General features: G+C 44.7%; 1 protein-coding gene across 11 annotated transcripts in view; it reads right to left on the reverse strand.

The window, feature by feature from the left end:
* LOC125169584 (maestro heat-like repeat-containing protein family member 1) overlaps nt 1-16,571 on the reverse strand; it is a 97,885-nt gene that overhangs the window by 63,363 nt on the left and 17,951 nt on the right. For all 11 annotated transcript variants that reach the window (XM_047865042.1, XM_047865043.1, XM_047865045.1 and 8 more), the window contains 15 exons: nt 16,350-16,512; nt 15,188-15,280; nt 14,604-14,758; nt 14,094-14,234; nt 11,981-12,079; nt 11,328-11,406; nt 10,423-10,533; nt 9,359-9,432; nt 8,346-8,462; nt 8,090-8,134; nt 7,133-7,277; nt 5,292-5,335; nt 4,417-4,576; nt 3,850-3,902; nt 3,145-3,252 (listed from right to left, as the gene is read on the reverse strand). In XM_047865042.1, the coding sequence (XP_047720998.1) occupies nt 3,145-3,252; nt 3,850-3,902; nt 4,417-4,576; nt 5,292-5,335; nt 7,133-7,277; nt 8,090-8,134; nt 8,346-8,462; nt 9,359-9,432; nt 10,423-10,533; nt 11,328-11,406; nt 11,981-12,079; nt 14,094-14,234; nt 14,604-14,758; nt 15,188-15,280; nt 16,350-16,512 (1,587 nt within the window). The remainder of the gene's footprint in view (nt 1-3,144; nt 3,253-3,849; nt 3,903-4,416; nt 4,577-5,291; nt 5,336-7,132; nt 7,278-8,089; nt 8,135-8,345; nt 8,463-9,358; nt 9,433-10,422; nt 10,534-11,327; nt 11,407-11,980; nt 12,080-14,093; nt 14,235-14,603; nt 14,759-15,187; nt 15,281-16,349; nt 16,513-16,571) is intronic.

Consider the following 16,571-nt stretch of genomic DNA (forward strand, 5'->3'; position numbering starts at 1 on the left):
TGAAAACACTAACTCAAAAAGATACATTCACTCCTATGTTTATTGCAGAATTATTTATAATAGCCAAGATATGGAAGCAACACTGTCCATTGATAGATGAATGGATAAAGATGTGGAATAGAATATTACTCAGTCATAAAAAGAATTAAATCTTGCCATTTGCAACAACATGGATGGACCTAGAGGGTGTAATGTTAAATGAAATAGAGAAAGACAAATACCATATGATTTCACTCATATGTGGAATTTCAGAAACAGAACAAATGAACAAAGAAAAAGGAGACCAACAAAAAAAACAGACTCTTAAACACAGAGAACTAACTGCTGGTTGCCAGAGTGGGGATCGGTGGGTGGACAAAGTACACTTATTGTGATGAGGGCTGAGAAATGTATAGAATTGTTAAATCACTGTATTGCACACCTGCAACTAATACAACACTGTATGTCTATTATACTTGAATGAAAAAATAAATTAAAAAACAAGAAACAAAAAATAAAATAAATTTTGATAACAAAGTCTCACTTGAAAAATTTTAAAAATAAAAAAAGTTCCTTAAATTTGTGTAATTTAATTTTTTTTTTTAATTTTTTTTTCAACGTTTATTTTTTGGGGGACACAGAGAGACAGAGCATGAACGGGGGAGGGGCAGAGAGAGAGGGAGACAGAATCGGAAACAGGCTCCAGGCTCCGAGCCATCAGCCCAGAGCCTGACGCGGGGCTCGAACTCACGGACCTCGAGATCGTGACCTGGCTGAAGTCGGACGCTTAACCGACTGCGCCACCCAGGCGCCCCAAATTTGTGTAATTTTAAAATTAACATAGCATAATCGAAAAAGTATCTTTATGTAATGTTTATCTCTCCCTCCTCTGAATTTCAGTAGTCTTTATCCCTGCTTACTGTGCATTGCCTTTGTCTACCTTGTAATACTCATATTTACATACTCACCCACTTTCCTGCCTCAGGGTTTCTATATTTCCTATTTCTCTGTCTGGAATCTTCCCTGGGCTCTTCAAAATGCTGTTTCATTCTCTTTCTGATCCTGGCTCAGTGAGCCTTCCCTGACCTCCCAAATTCCTCTCCAGCTCACCATCCTGCTTTTTTCGTTCAAAGCTTCATCACAACTGCTAATTATCTTGTTAATGTATTTGTTAGGTTAGTTCTTAACTTGCCCCATGCTCTCATCTCCAATGAGAATAAAGCTCAGGAGCAGTGCGTGTCTGGTTCATTGCTCAACTCCAGTGCTAACACAGTGCCTGACACAGTAGACAAATAGGGTATACCAGATGTTCAGTGAATGTTTCAACTCTCCCCCTAAAACCTCCTGTCTGTGGGCACCTTTTCTTCCCCTAGCAGATGCCTTTAGTGCTTTGGCCAGACTCAAGGGTTCCTTCCCTTCCCTGACTGCAGGCACCATCATGAGCAGTTCCTACCTGCAGCCTTTTTGGGCCTCTTTGCCTGGAGGTGCCTGAGAGTTACATTCTTCTCTCTCCCATCCCTGCCCCATACCAACTATGGAAGTGACAGAGAGGTGGAGGGGTGGGGAAGTACAAAAGCCCCCCTCACCTGTCTCTAACAGGGTAGACTCTGCAGTATAGTTTCCATCCAGGGCTCCTCATATCCTTACTTAACCTCTCCCCTTCCTATCATGCTTCCTTTACTTTATCAGCTTCTCCTGAGAGCACTTTCTTGCTAAATCACTTGACAAGGACCCCCACCTTAGGCTCTGCTTCTATGAAACCTGACCTAAGGTAAACTGCTTCTCTGCTCAGCTGATAAATGATTACTCTTCCCAGACCTATTTATTCTTCTCTAGAGTGATGATCTTCTCAGTTTTCCCAGGACTGAGGTATTTCCTAATATGCTGGACTTTCAGAGCTGAAACCAGAACAGTCATGAGCGAACTGAGATGGTGGACCGCCTTTGAGAAAGCTTCTCTGGCCAGTGCCCACAGGCCAAGTAAACAGCTGCCCTCTGTGTTCCCAAGCAAACAGTGCACATTTTGATCCTGATGCTTACCACACTTATTGTAATTGTCCACTCTGTCCTCTGTTTGCTCAAGCAGACAATGATTTCCTGAAGGCAGAGTCTGTGTCTTTTATATGAGTACTCTATGCCTGATTCATGCCTCCTGTGCTGTGAGCATTTAGTACATATTTTTAATAACTTTATTGATAAGATCAGAATTCCTGCTTGCTTCATTTTACCACTCACGAAACTTTGCATATAGCAGGTGCTTCATAAATATTTATTAATAATTAGAGAGCTAATAATCAGTCTTGGAAATAGGGCCTCTTCCCTGGAGACCCCCCAAAGCCCAAGTAAAGTGTTGCTCAGTGATAGGAAAATAAGATTAAAAATCAAGAAACCTGGAATCAGGTGCCAATTTTACCTATAATTTGTGTAAAACTCTGAGTCCCTCTGGATTGAGCTGTCTGGTTATTTGGTCTGTTGAATTTACAGAGCAACTGCACAGATGTTGTTGTCTATATTCACCCACTCTCCTGTGCTGTAGGAGTTATTGCTACTTCCCAAGTGAGTCAACTGAAATTTCACGAAGGCTGAGACACCTGACCCAGATTACACCCGGAACACAGGAAAAGCCAGGACAGAAACAAAGCCTTCACCAGCATAGACCTTGAACTCTGTGAGCAAAGGAGCCCTTCCTCCTTACTCAGCTCTGCAGCCCCAACATCATGCACAGTGCCTGATCCATGGTATGCCCTCAAATATTACTTGAATTAACTTGCTTAAATGTGACTGTTAGGTCAATAATCTTTCCACTGCACCCAAATACCAGATCTAATCTGTTACTTCTGAACTACTGGGAGGTTTAATTAAGACAACAAATGGCAAAGTTCTTAATAAAACCCAAAACACTAAGCAAATGTAAGACACTGATATTTCTGCTGTTCCTGTGTGACCACCAGCTCCATGTCCTCCCCAACCCTCCCTTCCCCAGGACCAAGAAACATGGGTTTGCTTTTCCCCCAAGACCTGTACTTCATGTACATTTCTATATTCCCTCCCCCCAAGCTCCACCCCCCCATTTGTCTCTTTGCAACTACCACCCCCAGCCGTGTGGTGTGCCATGCACGCAGACACACACACACACACACACACACACACACACACACACCCCTACCTTCTCCTCCTCATCATCGCTGAAATAATTTATCCTCTCCAAGACAACCTTAATGAGTTGCTCCAGCCAGCTGTCATCATCGATCGCCAATAATGACTGACTTGAAAACTGAGTAAAAAGGGAGAAAAGGACCACACAGAGCAGTGGGCGGGATTTTCTGCCTCATGGAAGTGGGTCAGAAAGAAGCAAGAGACAAGGGGACATGGTCTGTAAATATGAAAAAAGAGCTCAAGAAATGGGGAGGAGCTGAAATATACAGAGGGGGTTAGTCAGGACTGAGAATGACAATATAGCAACAATGATGGTAATGTCAATTATGTATGTGAAACTATAGTCTACAAGGCTCTCTCTCTCTCCTATATTATCCTATTCAATTATGAGAGATAGGAGTTATTTCTATTTTACAGATGAAGAAGCTGAGGCTGGCAAAGGCTAAATAACTTGCCCAAGATCACAAAGCTAGGGCCCCATTTCCTTACTCTCTCTTGACAGTCGGACTTTGAGGGTGTGGAAGGTAAATTAAGGTTTAGGATATAGTCAGAGACTCTGATGCAGAGGCCAGGAGCCAAGGATTCCCCAGAAATAGGTTTTCTTGAGTAGGGAGGTCTCTTGATCATGTCTCAGTCTCTGGGGGGTCTCCCTCAGGATCCTAAGGAGGAGAAAGAAGGCAAGTGTGGAGGGAGGAATGTCTCATACGGTGCTCACCTGGAGCAGCCTGCCTTCCCACTCCTCCTGATTCAGGCTCTTCTCAGTGTGATCTAGGAAAGGAGAAAGCATGATCTGCCCAACCAGAAGGCCCCAGATAGGGAAAAAGAACCAACATCTGGACACTATTCCAGGGGCCTTATGCCCATCATCACATTTAATTTTCACCATGACCCCACAATATAACTATTCTCCCACTTTACAGAGGCTCCAGGAAATGTATGACTTTTCAAAGATCAAACGTACCCAGCAGGCAAGTGTTAGAACAAGGATACCAACCTGGGTCTCTCTGGTTCCAAAGCCCACACTCTTCCCTGATCCTCTGCCCACAAGAAGGGGTATTCTGGGAACTCTGGAGCCACAGAATTCTGGACTGCATATCTACTCAGTGAAGAACATGGTCCAAGAAGCAGACCTACCCAAATGGCATCTCAGAAAGACAGAGAGACTGGTCCTGGTTCTCCTCACCCCAAGGAAGATCCATCCTGTACCTTGGGACTTCATCTCTTCTGGAGTCTGCCCCCCTGCCCCAGCTCCATTTCTCCCACCTTGCAGCCAACCCCTCACCATCCAGCATCTGCAACATCTGTGGGATCTCCGTCATCCACAGCTGGCCCACATTCGAGTTGATAACGGGGTGCAGGGAGGTGATAGGATGCAGGGCATATAGTAGCCTTAGAGAGCTTACACCAAACTCCCCTTCTCTATAGGGCTTCAGGGAAAACATCTGAGAAACAAGAGAAGCGAGCAGGAGGCAGAGAATGGATTTAAGGGAAAAGAAGGAAGAAAATAAGAACAAATCCATTGAATGGTAGAGCTGAAGCTTAGACCTTCCCATTCTTTTCCACCTGTGAACTACATGTTCTGCAAGATGCTCTCAAAACGTTGCCTCCTCTGTGATGCCTTCTTTGATTCCTGGAGACCAAATCAGCCCATCACTCTTCTAAGATCCCAATGCACCCCATGTATTCCTCTACTAACATTTATCACACTGCATTATGGGTAGTTATTCCCAGGCTTGTCTTTCCCACTAAGACTGTGAACACTTCAAGAGCAGTTCTACACCTTGTCTTTCCAAGTATACATAATGTCTATAACATAATGTCTGGGCAAATAGAGAAACTCAAAACATACTTGCTGAGAAAATGAGATCCAGAAAGCCATGTCTAAGATCAATAGAGAACAGCTCACAATAAGGCCACATAGAATACAGGCCAGGTCTTCTCCAACCCACATTCCTTCCCTCCTCCAAGCTGTTTGGCCTGGATCACCTCTCCCCAAAGTCTCTATGATCTTTGGCCCTACCCTTTATTCCTTGCCCAGCACAATGCCTAGAATACAGTGGTACTCAACTATTTGTAGAATGGGGAGATGGACGGATAGATGGATGGATGGAAGGATGGATGGTAAGGTAGTATTCATCCCATTCATTCATCACTTACCACAAGATGGGTCAGGAGTTTCTGTGGGGAGATGAACTGGGTAGCTGAGTTAAAAGAGATAAGAGAATAGGACAGAGTCAGTGCCAGCTCCAGGATGCCCAACCTCCAGCCCCCCATTCCCAGCAGCCCACCATCCATTCTTTAGTGGAGGACAAAAAGCAAAGTGGAGAGTGAGCATTGGTGCCATTGCCATGGGGATTTTGACATTTTGACTCAGCCTCAAAACAAACCATTTCCAGCATAAAACAGATGCGTGCGCACCCGCGCGCGTGCGCGCACACACACACACACACACACACACACACACACACCGGAATATTATTCAGCTATAAAAAAGAATGATTATCTCACCATTTATGACAACATGGATGGACCTAGGGGGTATAATACTAAGTGAAATAAGCACAACAGAAAAAGACAAATACCATATGATTTCACTTTTATGTGGAATCTACAAAACAAATCAAATGAACAAAGAAAAATAGAAACAGAAACAGAATCATAAATACAGAGAACAAACAGATGGTTGCCAGAGGTGAGAGATGGGCAAGATAGGTGAAGGGGATGAAGAGGTACAAACTTCCAGTGATAAAAGAAATAAGTCATGGGGATGAAAAGTACAAAGTAGGGAATATAGTCAACAATATTGTAATCATACTTATGGTGACAGATGATAACTATACTTATCATGGTGAACATAATGTATAGAATTGTCACATCACTACATGGTACACTTGAAATTAATACAACACTGTATGTCACCTATATCACAATTTTAAAAGTTTTTTTTTTTTTTTTGATAGAGAGAGAGAGAGAAACTAGGGAAGAAAGGCTGCTATGTCAGCCTGGCATTGTCCAGCCAGAGCATGGTGAATGGTCATTACCCATGAGTGTATTCTATTAGTGGACACCTTGAAAACATCTCCCACTATTCTAAGTTGTAATCCAGGTATACATTTTATTGAGCGTAGACTTTCATATTTGAAAATCCTAGGTCCATATTTTAAATATCTATTGTTCATATGGATTATAATCAGAACTCTCAACACTGGGAAAGTAATTTGTTACCTTTCCATCTTTTTAAAATTTTTTTTTTCAACGTTTATTTATTTTTGGGACAGAGAGAGACAGAGCATGAACGGGGGAGGGGCAGAGAGAGAGGGAGACACAGAATCGGAAACAGGCTCCAGGCTCTGAGCCATCAGCCCAGAGCCCGACGCGGGGCTCGAACTCCCGGACTGCGAGATCGTGACCTGGCTGAAGTCGGACGCTTAACCGACTGCGCCACCCAGGCGCCCCTACCTTTCCATCTTTTAAAACCTAATAAAGAATGCTTATTTTCCAAACACACAACCACACATACATACCCCAAGTAATGTGCTGAACAGATATCCTCACCCCAACTCTGACTCCCACTGGGACTCGAGGTCAAGAAGGGGTGAACAAAGAGTAATGCTCAGAATCAGGGCAAAGGGTCAGGAATGTCTGTGTACACATTACTTTGTAATTAACAACAATATTCTTACATCTCTACTCCAGTGTTTCAAGATGAGGACTAAAGGCAAGAAGGATTTGTGTCTGGGGTTGCCTGTCTCCCAGAGAAATCCCCTTTTCATTCATGTGAAGGGCCAAATGGCATCAATCTGCTGTGCTAACCCTTTGCCTACCTCCTCCATCATGGCTCAGGCTCACAGCCATAGCCCTGCAGATCTGCACCCTGTCCCTACACCCACCGCCCCTTCAGAATCTCACCCTGTCTCCTGCCCCCACTCTCCCTGCCTGTGGCAGCCTGTGCTTTCACAGTTAACCTCTCTCCACAGTCTTCCCCACCGTGTACTTACGCCTGAGGTGAAAGCTGCTGAGGTAGGGAACCTGGCCCAGGAAACGGGCTCTCAGAGCCATTTTCGTGGCCATCTTACTCAGGGGCACGAAGGCCAAGGTGTTGCTGGGCTGGCATACCAAGGTGATCAGTTTGGGCAAGGTTACCTAGTAAGATGTGGCAAGGGATTCAATGTCAAGCCCCAAATTAGCCCCAACCATAAGTTCTCCAACCCCATGGCTTTGTCTTCCTTTCCTGGAGGGGCATTTGAGACCCTATATACACAGTCTGCCCATTCCCTGCCCTTCCCTCTCACCCTCTTTCCCTTTCCACTCCATGTTGGTAAAACATAACCAAGGTCCTGATTAAAACTACAGTAGGAAGGACTTGATTAGATAGAGGGGCTTCTTGAAATTTGGAATTGTGTGACTTGTAATCACCTTCACTGGGGAACATCCCAAGGGTAGAAGACATGCTAGTGATCAGGAGACAGCTTTGCTGGGAGAGGGGGACTCTGGGAGGGAGAGCAAATCACAGCTTTTCCTCCCATGGCCCCTGACTCAACTCTGACCCACACAGCAACCCGTAGGAGTCTTCAAGAATCCCTAGAGATTGCTAAGACCAGCAAGGGTGAATAATCACCAACTTTTTTACAGAAAGAGAAACTGCAACCTGGAGAGCAATTTACTCAAGATTTTACAGCCAGAAACTGGCTGAACAGGACCCAGGCTCAGGCCTCCAGGTTTACCATCCAGTGACCCTCTTCTGCTCCACTGAGCCACTTCTTAGAGAAGTCCCAGGCACTTGAGTGGTTTCAGACAGAGGTGGGGAGGGTGGAAGACACAGTACAAGGGGTTATATGGAGTTGGGAGGGGGTGGAAGGCAGGCAGAGAGTATGCAATCTGGGTGTCAGGGTAGTGATCTGGGGAGTCAGGGGAGGAGGAGATGAAGGGGCCTCTTTGACCCTAGTTGTTTGTACCATCTGTAGGATTTTGGAACACGTTAGTTGGATGTCCTCTTCATTCTGGAATAAGAAAAGGAAATATTTTAATCTGAAACCAGTGCTAGCTGAGTCTTCTGGCTCAAGGCCTCCCCTGGCTCACCTCTCAGAGTTTAAGATGTCAAAGCCCATTCCCATTGTGCCAACCATACCCTCCTCTTCTTTCCCTTCTGCTCCCAACCTGCCCTTCTCTTGCTCCCACCCTCTGTCTGCTCCCTGCCTGGACCCTGCTCACTGAGCAGTCAGACTCGCTGAGCTTGATGACATAGTTGATGATGATGCTCCCCTGGGGCAGGGCCAAGTAGTCATGCTGGATCAGCATCTCGATGAAGTTCAGGAGGGCCCTTCGCACCTGTGGGAGTTATAGACCATCATGTGGCAACATAGGAAGGCACATCAGTATGACCCCTCGTATTCCAGGTGAGGACACAGAGGACCAGAGCAGGTGAGGGGTATCTTCAAGCGACTCAGATCTCCTGACTTCAAACCCAATGTGACTCTTCAGTGGGCTCCAGGGGATGACAGCCACTGACCCTGACCACCTTACTCCACCCTCAAATTCTAGCCCATTTCAGCTGCTACCAGGATGCTACCATCCTCCTGAAGAACTGTAAGCACTTAGCTTGCCCACACCTTATATAAGATAAGAAATTGGCAGAAGTATTGGGTAGGGAGAAATCGGAGTCCAGGAAAAGTACCATGTTCTGGCCTTCGTTGAGAAAGCCAGGAATGAATCCCTCAAGTCCTGAGGGCCCAGCCCTCATGATCCCAGTCTCTCCATTAACATTCTGAATATTCAGGACTTTGTTTTTAGGGATAGTGTCATTGTTGCCCATTTGGCACCCTAAACCACTGCTCCTCTTCTCCCTGTCCTGCACGATTCAGAGCTGGGAGCAGTTTCTGCCTCTAAGCCTGGCAGAGCTTGTTAAAATCATGGCTTCTCAGACCCCATGCTAGATATAATGTTTGAGGTCTTCTTCCCCTCTGAATTTTTAGTATCCTTTAGAGCTCTGTGTCCCCACTGACAAGGCTCAGAAAATACTGGAACCACCTATCCGCTTCTCAAATCCTTCTCAGGTTTGAAGAGCCCAAATGTAACCATGGGAAAGTCTGAGGCCATGAAGAGCTTGGTAAGAGTGCCTTACCTCTCCCCTCATCCATGAAACTCCCCGTCTCCATTTTATACAACTTCGAGGTCTCATAAAACCAATTGCCCTCCCAGCCCAAACATTTAGCCTTTCTGCTCACTGGTTTGAGATCCTCCTGAATCATGATTATGACTGAATGCATCACCTCATTCTTCAGTTGCTCTGTCTGGGGCACTAGAGAAAAGACAGACATGCAGCTGGGGGTCAATTTCCACCCTTCTCTGTTGTTTTGGGAGGCACAAGAAGATAGACAGCTGGGAGGAATTCTAGGTACTGTCCTGGTATTCAAAGGCCAGTTAGAATCCCTAGAGGTTATTTCCACCATACTTTTGCTTCAAAGCAGACTGAAGAGTGACCTAAAACAGTATTTTCATCAAGCTGGCATTTGAGCTCCAGCCCTTTCCAGTTTCCTATGACTGCCCACACAAATCCACCTCTCCAGCTGCTCCCCCTGCCCCATATATATCTCAACCTTTAGAACTATGACCACTGTTCTTCTGTTCTTCTTTATGTGAATTCCCTCTCCTAACTTGCTGTTACAATCTCCTTGCCTGCATCTCCTGCACAGAGCCCATCTCATCTCTGGATTGACAAGCTTCTCTGTTTTCCTATTGCACATCACCATGCTCACATTTAAACAACCTATCACATATTATCTTGCATTGTTTCACTATCTGAACAGCTTTATATTCCCCACTTGATAGTGAACTCTTTTGAGAGTAGAGACTATGTTTTATTTAAGTGTCTATTTTCAGTACCTTGCACCGTGCTAGGCACAAAGCAAAGGTTTGGCAAACACTTGATTGGAGTTGAAGCCTATTCCCCCAAGATAACAATCATAGACTACATCACTATGAAACTGACTGCATAGTGGGAACTGGTCTAAGCACCTCGCATATGTTTTTCTCATTTAATCTTCACTAAAAACCTGAAAGGTAGGTATTAATATTACCTCCATTTTCAGATGAGGAAATAGAGGTACAGACTAAAAGCAACCTGTTACAGTTTGCATGCTAATAAGAAGTGAAGCCAAGATTTAAACCTATTGAGTTTACTTTGAGTTTACATTGAGTTTAAAACCAAGTTTTTAACTACTACATGGGACTGTCTCCCAGAGAAAAGAGCTCTCATAGGAAAGAAGATCCATAGGACCAGGCCACTCACCTTTCTGGAGCACATCTGTGAAAATTTGAATGGTTGATACTATCTTGGCTGGATCCTTGGATTCCACGTTCTCTCGTATTAAGGTTACCACCCGATCATTATATAACTTGGCTATCAGAAGGGTGCGAATACAAGGGAATCAAGTGTATGTTTAAGTAGGAAGTGGTAAGTAGAAGTAAATCATGTTTAGCAAACCACTGATGCCATGAACTAGATAAACTAGTGTCCTTTAGGTTGGAGAAAGGAAAAAGGGAAAAAGAGAGCCAGTGTTTACTCAGCATTTACCATGTGCCAAGCACAGGGCCAGATCGTTTTCCTGAGCTGGGCTCTGTCCCTCCACGGCCCCACCACATGCCCTCCCATAGGTCAGCACACTTTTCATGATGATTAGTGTTATAATTACAGGATCACCTTTCTTTTTTTTTTTATTTTTTTTATGTTTATTTATTTTTGAGAGAGAGAGAAACAGAGCATAAGTGGGGGAGGGGCAGAGAAAGAGGGAGACATAGAATCCAAACAAAGCAGGCTCCAGGCTCTGAGTTGTCAGCACAGAGCCCAATGCGGGGCTCAAACCCACAAACTGCAAGATCACAACCTGAGCCGAAGTTGGACCCTTAACTGACTGAGCCACCCAGGAGCCCCTACAGGATCACCTTTCTGAGCTGGGAATCAGTGAAGGAGAAAGAGAAGTCAACTTCAGGTAAAGGGAATGGAGCTATGTCTATACCCTTCGAGATTCATTGAATTTCAGGCAAAGCTCACATGGATCACTTTGCATTTAATCTAGAAGAATGGAAGCCTCTTATGGGAACTTAGGCCCCTGCTCCAGTCCAAGGAGACAAAAAAAATGATCCTGAGTGCCCACCCACACAAATACCTGGGGTTAGGGAACTGTGGTAACTTACTCAGGATATAGAAGGCCTTCAGGGCAAGGCTGTGGTTCTGTACAGAGTGATGATTTGAGTCCTCAACTGTTTCACTCAGCTGTGGGGAGACCAAGGCCATCAGACCCAGGAGGACTGAAACTAAGGGCCTTAGAATGTGGATGAGGAAACCAAGGCATGTATCCATGGAAAGTGTGGTGCTTAGCCATAAGGAGAACAAGAAAACAGAACCCAGGAATCCACATTCCCAGCCCCAAAGGGAAGAAGACAGTGGGAAGCAAATTAAACATACAGAAGGTAACCCTTTTCTGCAAAATGTTCAGTTTTCCTCTTCCTACTCTAGGCTGCAAAACAGAGGGCCTGACATTTCGCACAGGTATTATGGAGTGGTTTGAACTTTCTGCCTTTTAACCAGAGATTAGGGGGAAGCAGCAAAGGTCTGTGACCTTCAAGAAACATGTAGAATGTACCCAATTTACCTCATGGAGAATATCCCACTCAGTTCCCGGAATCCAGGCATTTGCCTATTCCAGGGAAACCTGATGTGTATGGTTAAGGTCACCATGTGAAAGACACCTTCATCGTGTGGAGGTTGTGATCTGAGCTGGGGTAGCCATCACCTCCAAAGAAGAGAGAAAGCAAGCCCATAATCCTTCTAGCCCCATAACACTCACCTGTTTGAACAGCATGCCTATAATATTTCCCAGCTGGGATTCCAAGTTTATACCTCCACAGCCACTAAGAGCCAGAGCATCTATAAGTTGGAAGATACACTGTGTGCATAAGGACAGAATAAGTACAAGTCAGCTCAGACTTTCCACAGCCTCAAAAGAAATCCTCTGTCCTCACATCTACTCTTCAAGGATGGCCCAAGTCATCATTGTTTCACACTGCCCTCTTGGACATTTCCAAAAAAGGCTCAGGGTCTAGTTCTTTCATAGCCTAACACAGTCATGACCTGCCCTTCCACTTTGCCCAATAAGCTATACTTATTTTCATATAATCTCATTATTCCACAGAAACCTAAAGGGAAATTCAACATTGCAAGTATTGGCTGCCTTCAAAGGAGCAGGATAAATTTTAAAAAATCAACATTTCCTCTCCTTTGGTCTACCTGATGGATTCCCAGTTAGGGCCAGCTTGCTTAAATAGAGCTGGCTAGTGCTAGTTGATGTCCAAACAAAATTATACTGTGGGCTGATAACTATCTTGATTCTTGACCACCATTCCTTGGAGAGAGGGAGGAGGAGGAATGAGAAGGAGAAAGGGAGTAGTCAAAACATTTCCACTGTCAGCCAAGACATGAGGTGAAATTTCCACCTGAATAATCTTCAGACTAGTAGTTGGTATACAAATTTCAGCCTTCAACTGGCTAATTGGCTACATAGAGCAAACCTTTGTTCCAAATTCACAGACCGTACACCAGGCAACATGGAGACATGTGCCAGAAGGGAGATTAAACAAGAGATTGTGTGGCTGGTCCACTAATGTGGAAAACTCAGAGCATATGTGTGAGAAAGGCCATCCCTTCATATACCAAGGAAAGTGTATTTGAGGTGGTAGCATAACAGTAGACTGAACACTGTAGTCACTGGAAACTTGATGTTAATGTGTGTTGCACTAAAAAAAAAAATCCTCCTCTTTGAAATTCACAAATGCACATTAGCATATTTAGTAACCCTGAAAAATATGCCTCTCAGATGCCTATTGGTGCATAATTGACCAATATGTGCAGCTACCATGCTCTAAAATCCATCACTGTGTTAAAACTGAAGTCAGATTCCCACAGGTTTGTCCCAGCCAATGACTGAATATGGCAGGTCCACTAAAGCGGGCCTATTAGTCCTTCAAGATATAGGACTTTTCTGATGGGTAACTTTGGTTCAGTGACTCCCTGTTGGCTTTACTAAAACTTTCTTACAACTGCACTGTAATCTAAAACCTTCCTCTCTTTCCTCTCTCCTTCCCTTCCTTCCCTCCTTCTCCCTAGCCTTATCAAGGGTCAGACATACATCATAGTCTGATGACTCTCCAAATCCTCTCTGTTTCTATCCCTGTTTTCTCTCACAGATGTTTCTCCAATAAATCTCTTGCACCTCTAATCACATGTTAGTATTTGCTTCTTGGAGGACCAGATTAGCCTACATACTGAAAGCTCTGAGAAGTCCTGCATTTAAGATATTTATTTAATTTTAACTCAGTATTTCCCACCCATTTTGCTAACTAACACATCTTCTTTTTGCAGAATCCCCATTAAAATTTGAAGGGAAATTGGCTTGAGGAATGCCATTGAAATGGAAGAAGGACTTAACAATCAGAAAATTTGGGTAGTGGTTCCGAGTCCTGTGCTCCTAAAAATATCTAATATTGGTGTAACAGTTCTAAGGTAGGCAGAATATAGCAATGGCCCCCCCAAATTCCAGGGCCTTTCTCCCAGTTATTCAATCAAGCAGTAATGTAGGTGTTTATATGTAGAGATTTTGCAGACATAATTAAAGTCCCATACCAGTTGACCTTAAAATAGGGACATTATCCAGGTGGGTTTGATCTACTCTGATGAGCCATTTAAATCTGAGTCTAGAGGTAAGAGGAAAGTCAGAGAGATTCAAAGTGTGAGATGAATTCAAAATGGGAGTGGCAGAATTCCAACAAAACCTCACTTCACAAAAACAAGTTTCAGGCTGGATTTGGCCTGTGCGCCATGCTCTGCCAACCCCAGCATTAATTACTCAGTAAACATGGAAAGCATAAACCCATTAAATTATCTTCTCACCCCATTCCAATCACCTGGGAAATGTAGAAAGGTGCCACTTTTGCAGACATCAAAGTCATTAACCATCGGGTTAAACGGTTCACTTGATTCTTGAGTTTGGATGGTGGAATGAGGAAGAAGAGATGACCAATTATCACCAGAGCTTCCTCTGTCACCTGTGCCCAAGGAAACACAACAAACTTGCCTCAGCTCAGGGATGAAGGCAAGATAATCCTTTAGAGGCTTTGCTTTAGTCCTCTTTGTATCTGCAAGGTTTAGCACAGTGCCTAGCAAATGATGGTAATCAGTAAATGTAAGGTTGCTTAATTGCATACATATTATGTGAACAGACAGTGGAGTTTTCTGATAGTACCCTTTTAAGGAGAATGGGAAGAGGAACCTGAGGAGAATCACCCTGCTCTTTTGGAAGAGCCATTTAAGTTATCCTCCCACCAATAAGTGGCTAGACATGGCCCTGTGCCATCTTTGATTCAAGACTTACTCCTTCAGCCCATGCATCCAGCCTCTGCTATCTACAATCCCACCTTGTTGTTGCTCCTCAGGGACCAACGATTGAAGAGAACCCGAAGGGTGAGGTAAGCCTTGATGGACAGCGCCTCTTGTGTGATGTCCATTATTTCATCATTCTTAGTACCCAGATCCAGATGTTTCCGGGCACTGATGACCAATCCTTTGAGCACTATGAGGGTTACAGGGAGTTTGAGCTGCACATCACCTTTCCTTTCCCACAAAACGAAACATACATACATGTGGGCACAGTCTTCTCATCCCCAACTCTAAAAGGGTCTGTGGTGTCCTGTGCTGGGAAACACCAACCCATTCACCATCTCCCCAACTATCTCTCTTTTCTGACCACACTTTGTCCACACAGCAGGGAAAGGGAAAGTGGTTGAGGCTGTCTACACCCACAGCATCCCTAATCAAACTTGGTCCTTGCCCCAGATCAGGTGAAGAAAAGTCAGATGGAGAAAAGCAGCTGCTCTCAGACATTTCCTGCCCCTCCCCAGCCCTCTGGGATCCATATTCAGAGGGACCCAGTCTCATTCTTCCCTTCTTTCCTCTCTCCCTTATTCCAGTAGAGTCTTCCCCAGACCCTCCTAATCCTCACCATGACATACTGCCAACATGTCATCCTCCTTTTGGGCCATCCTCAGAAGGTGCAGGATATATTCCCATGTGACACCAATGTAGGGGTCTGCACCTAAGAGAGAGAGTACAAGAAAAACATCCCTATCCCAGGGAGGGGTGCATCCTAGCCTTACTGTAGGAAACTCTATAGATTGGGAGGCAGGAGACCTGGGTTCTGATCCTAGCTCTGCCTCCAGAGTCTGGGCAACCTGGAGCAAGTTACTTAATTTATCTGAGTTTCAGCTTCTTCAACTGTTAAATAGGACTACAATTCCTGATGTGACTGCTGCACAGGGCTGCTGGAAAGATTAAGCTCAATAATGGATGTTAGCACAGCATACAGATACAAGATATTGGTACAGCCTAGGCATGAACACTCCCTTCCAAGGACCCTTAAGGAAATAAAGAGCAATGATGTCTGAAGTGGATGTGAAAACATTTGTCCTGATTATATCAGGATACACATTTCCAATTTCTGTTACTGTGTCCTCTGAGCTTGCTGTGCAGCCTAAACCACATGCCTTGTCATTTTTATCTTAATGCCCAGAAGGTCAGCTGACTTCCCCCAGATTCTCTTTGGCCCCAGTTCCAAGTGGTAAAGGGAAGTCACTGTCATAGGCCGGTGACTTGATTATTTTTTCATACTTTGTGATTGGGAGAGGGGAGTGGAATGAGTAAGAGAGCCACTGCCATCACCAATAGCCACCAGGATAGAGATTGTATGGTGATTCTTGGCCTCATCCTGCTACACTATTACCTTCCAAGCCTCTAATGAAATTCAAAACTTAAGGTTCCCTTAAGTAAACCACTCCTTGCTTCCTCCTTTGCCCCACCCCACCACTCTATTCTGCCTTCTCTCTCCACCTGGAGTCTTCTCTCCAGCTCCACAGTCTCTCATGCCTAATATGTCCTACTCTGCCATTCTTGGTCTCCAGAAACTCCCTCCTGAGTTCCCAGCAGCCCAATAGGGACCTAGTTTGTCCCCTTCCCATCTACACATACACCCCATGACTGAACTAAATGGAGATGTCCAATGAGAGGAATCAGGAGGATAAAGCTAGTCTAGAATAAATACAATGCCCCCACCCCCTGCTGGCCCTATCCTCTTCTAACACTAACTCTTCCACAATAGGGATCTATACCCTGGCAGAAGATGAGTCTCCCCACTGCAACCAGGAGACCATTTGGGGGCAGGTTGTTCAAATGCCATCTGTCCCACAGCTTGAAGATGACTATTCCTGGAGACTGGAACCCCAGAGCCAATAGGACTTCAGTGCACAACTCCTCCAGTTCTCCCTCTGGCTTCTGAAAAGAGAAAGACCAACTGTTCCAAGGCTAATCCCCAAGATGAGTCCCACAGCTCT

This window comes from Prionailurus viverrinus, chromosome B4, assembly GCF_022837055.1.
Source record: "Prionailurus viverrinus isolate Anna chromosome B4, UM_Priviv_1.0, whole genome shotgun sequence".
Taxonomy (NCBI): Eukaryota; Metazoa; Chordata; class Mammalia; order Carnivora; family Felidae; genus Prionailurus; species Prionailurus viverrinus.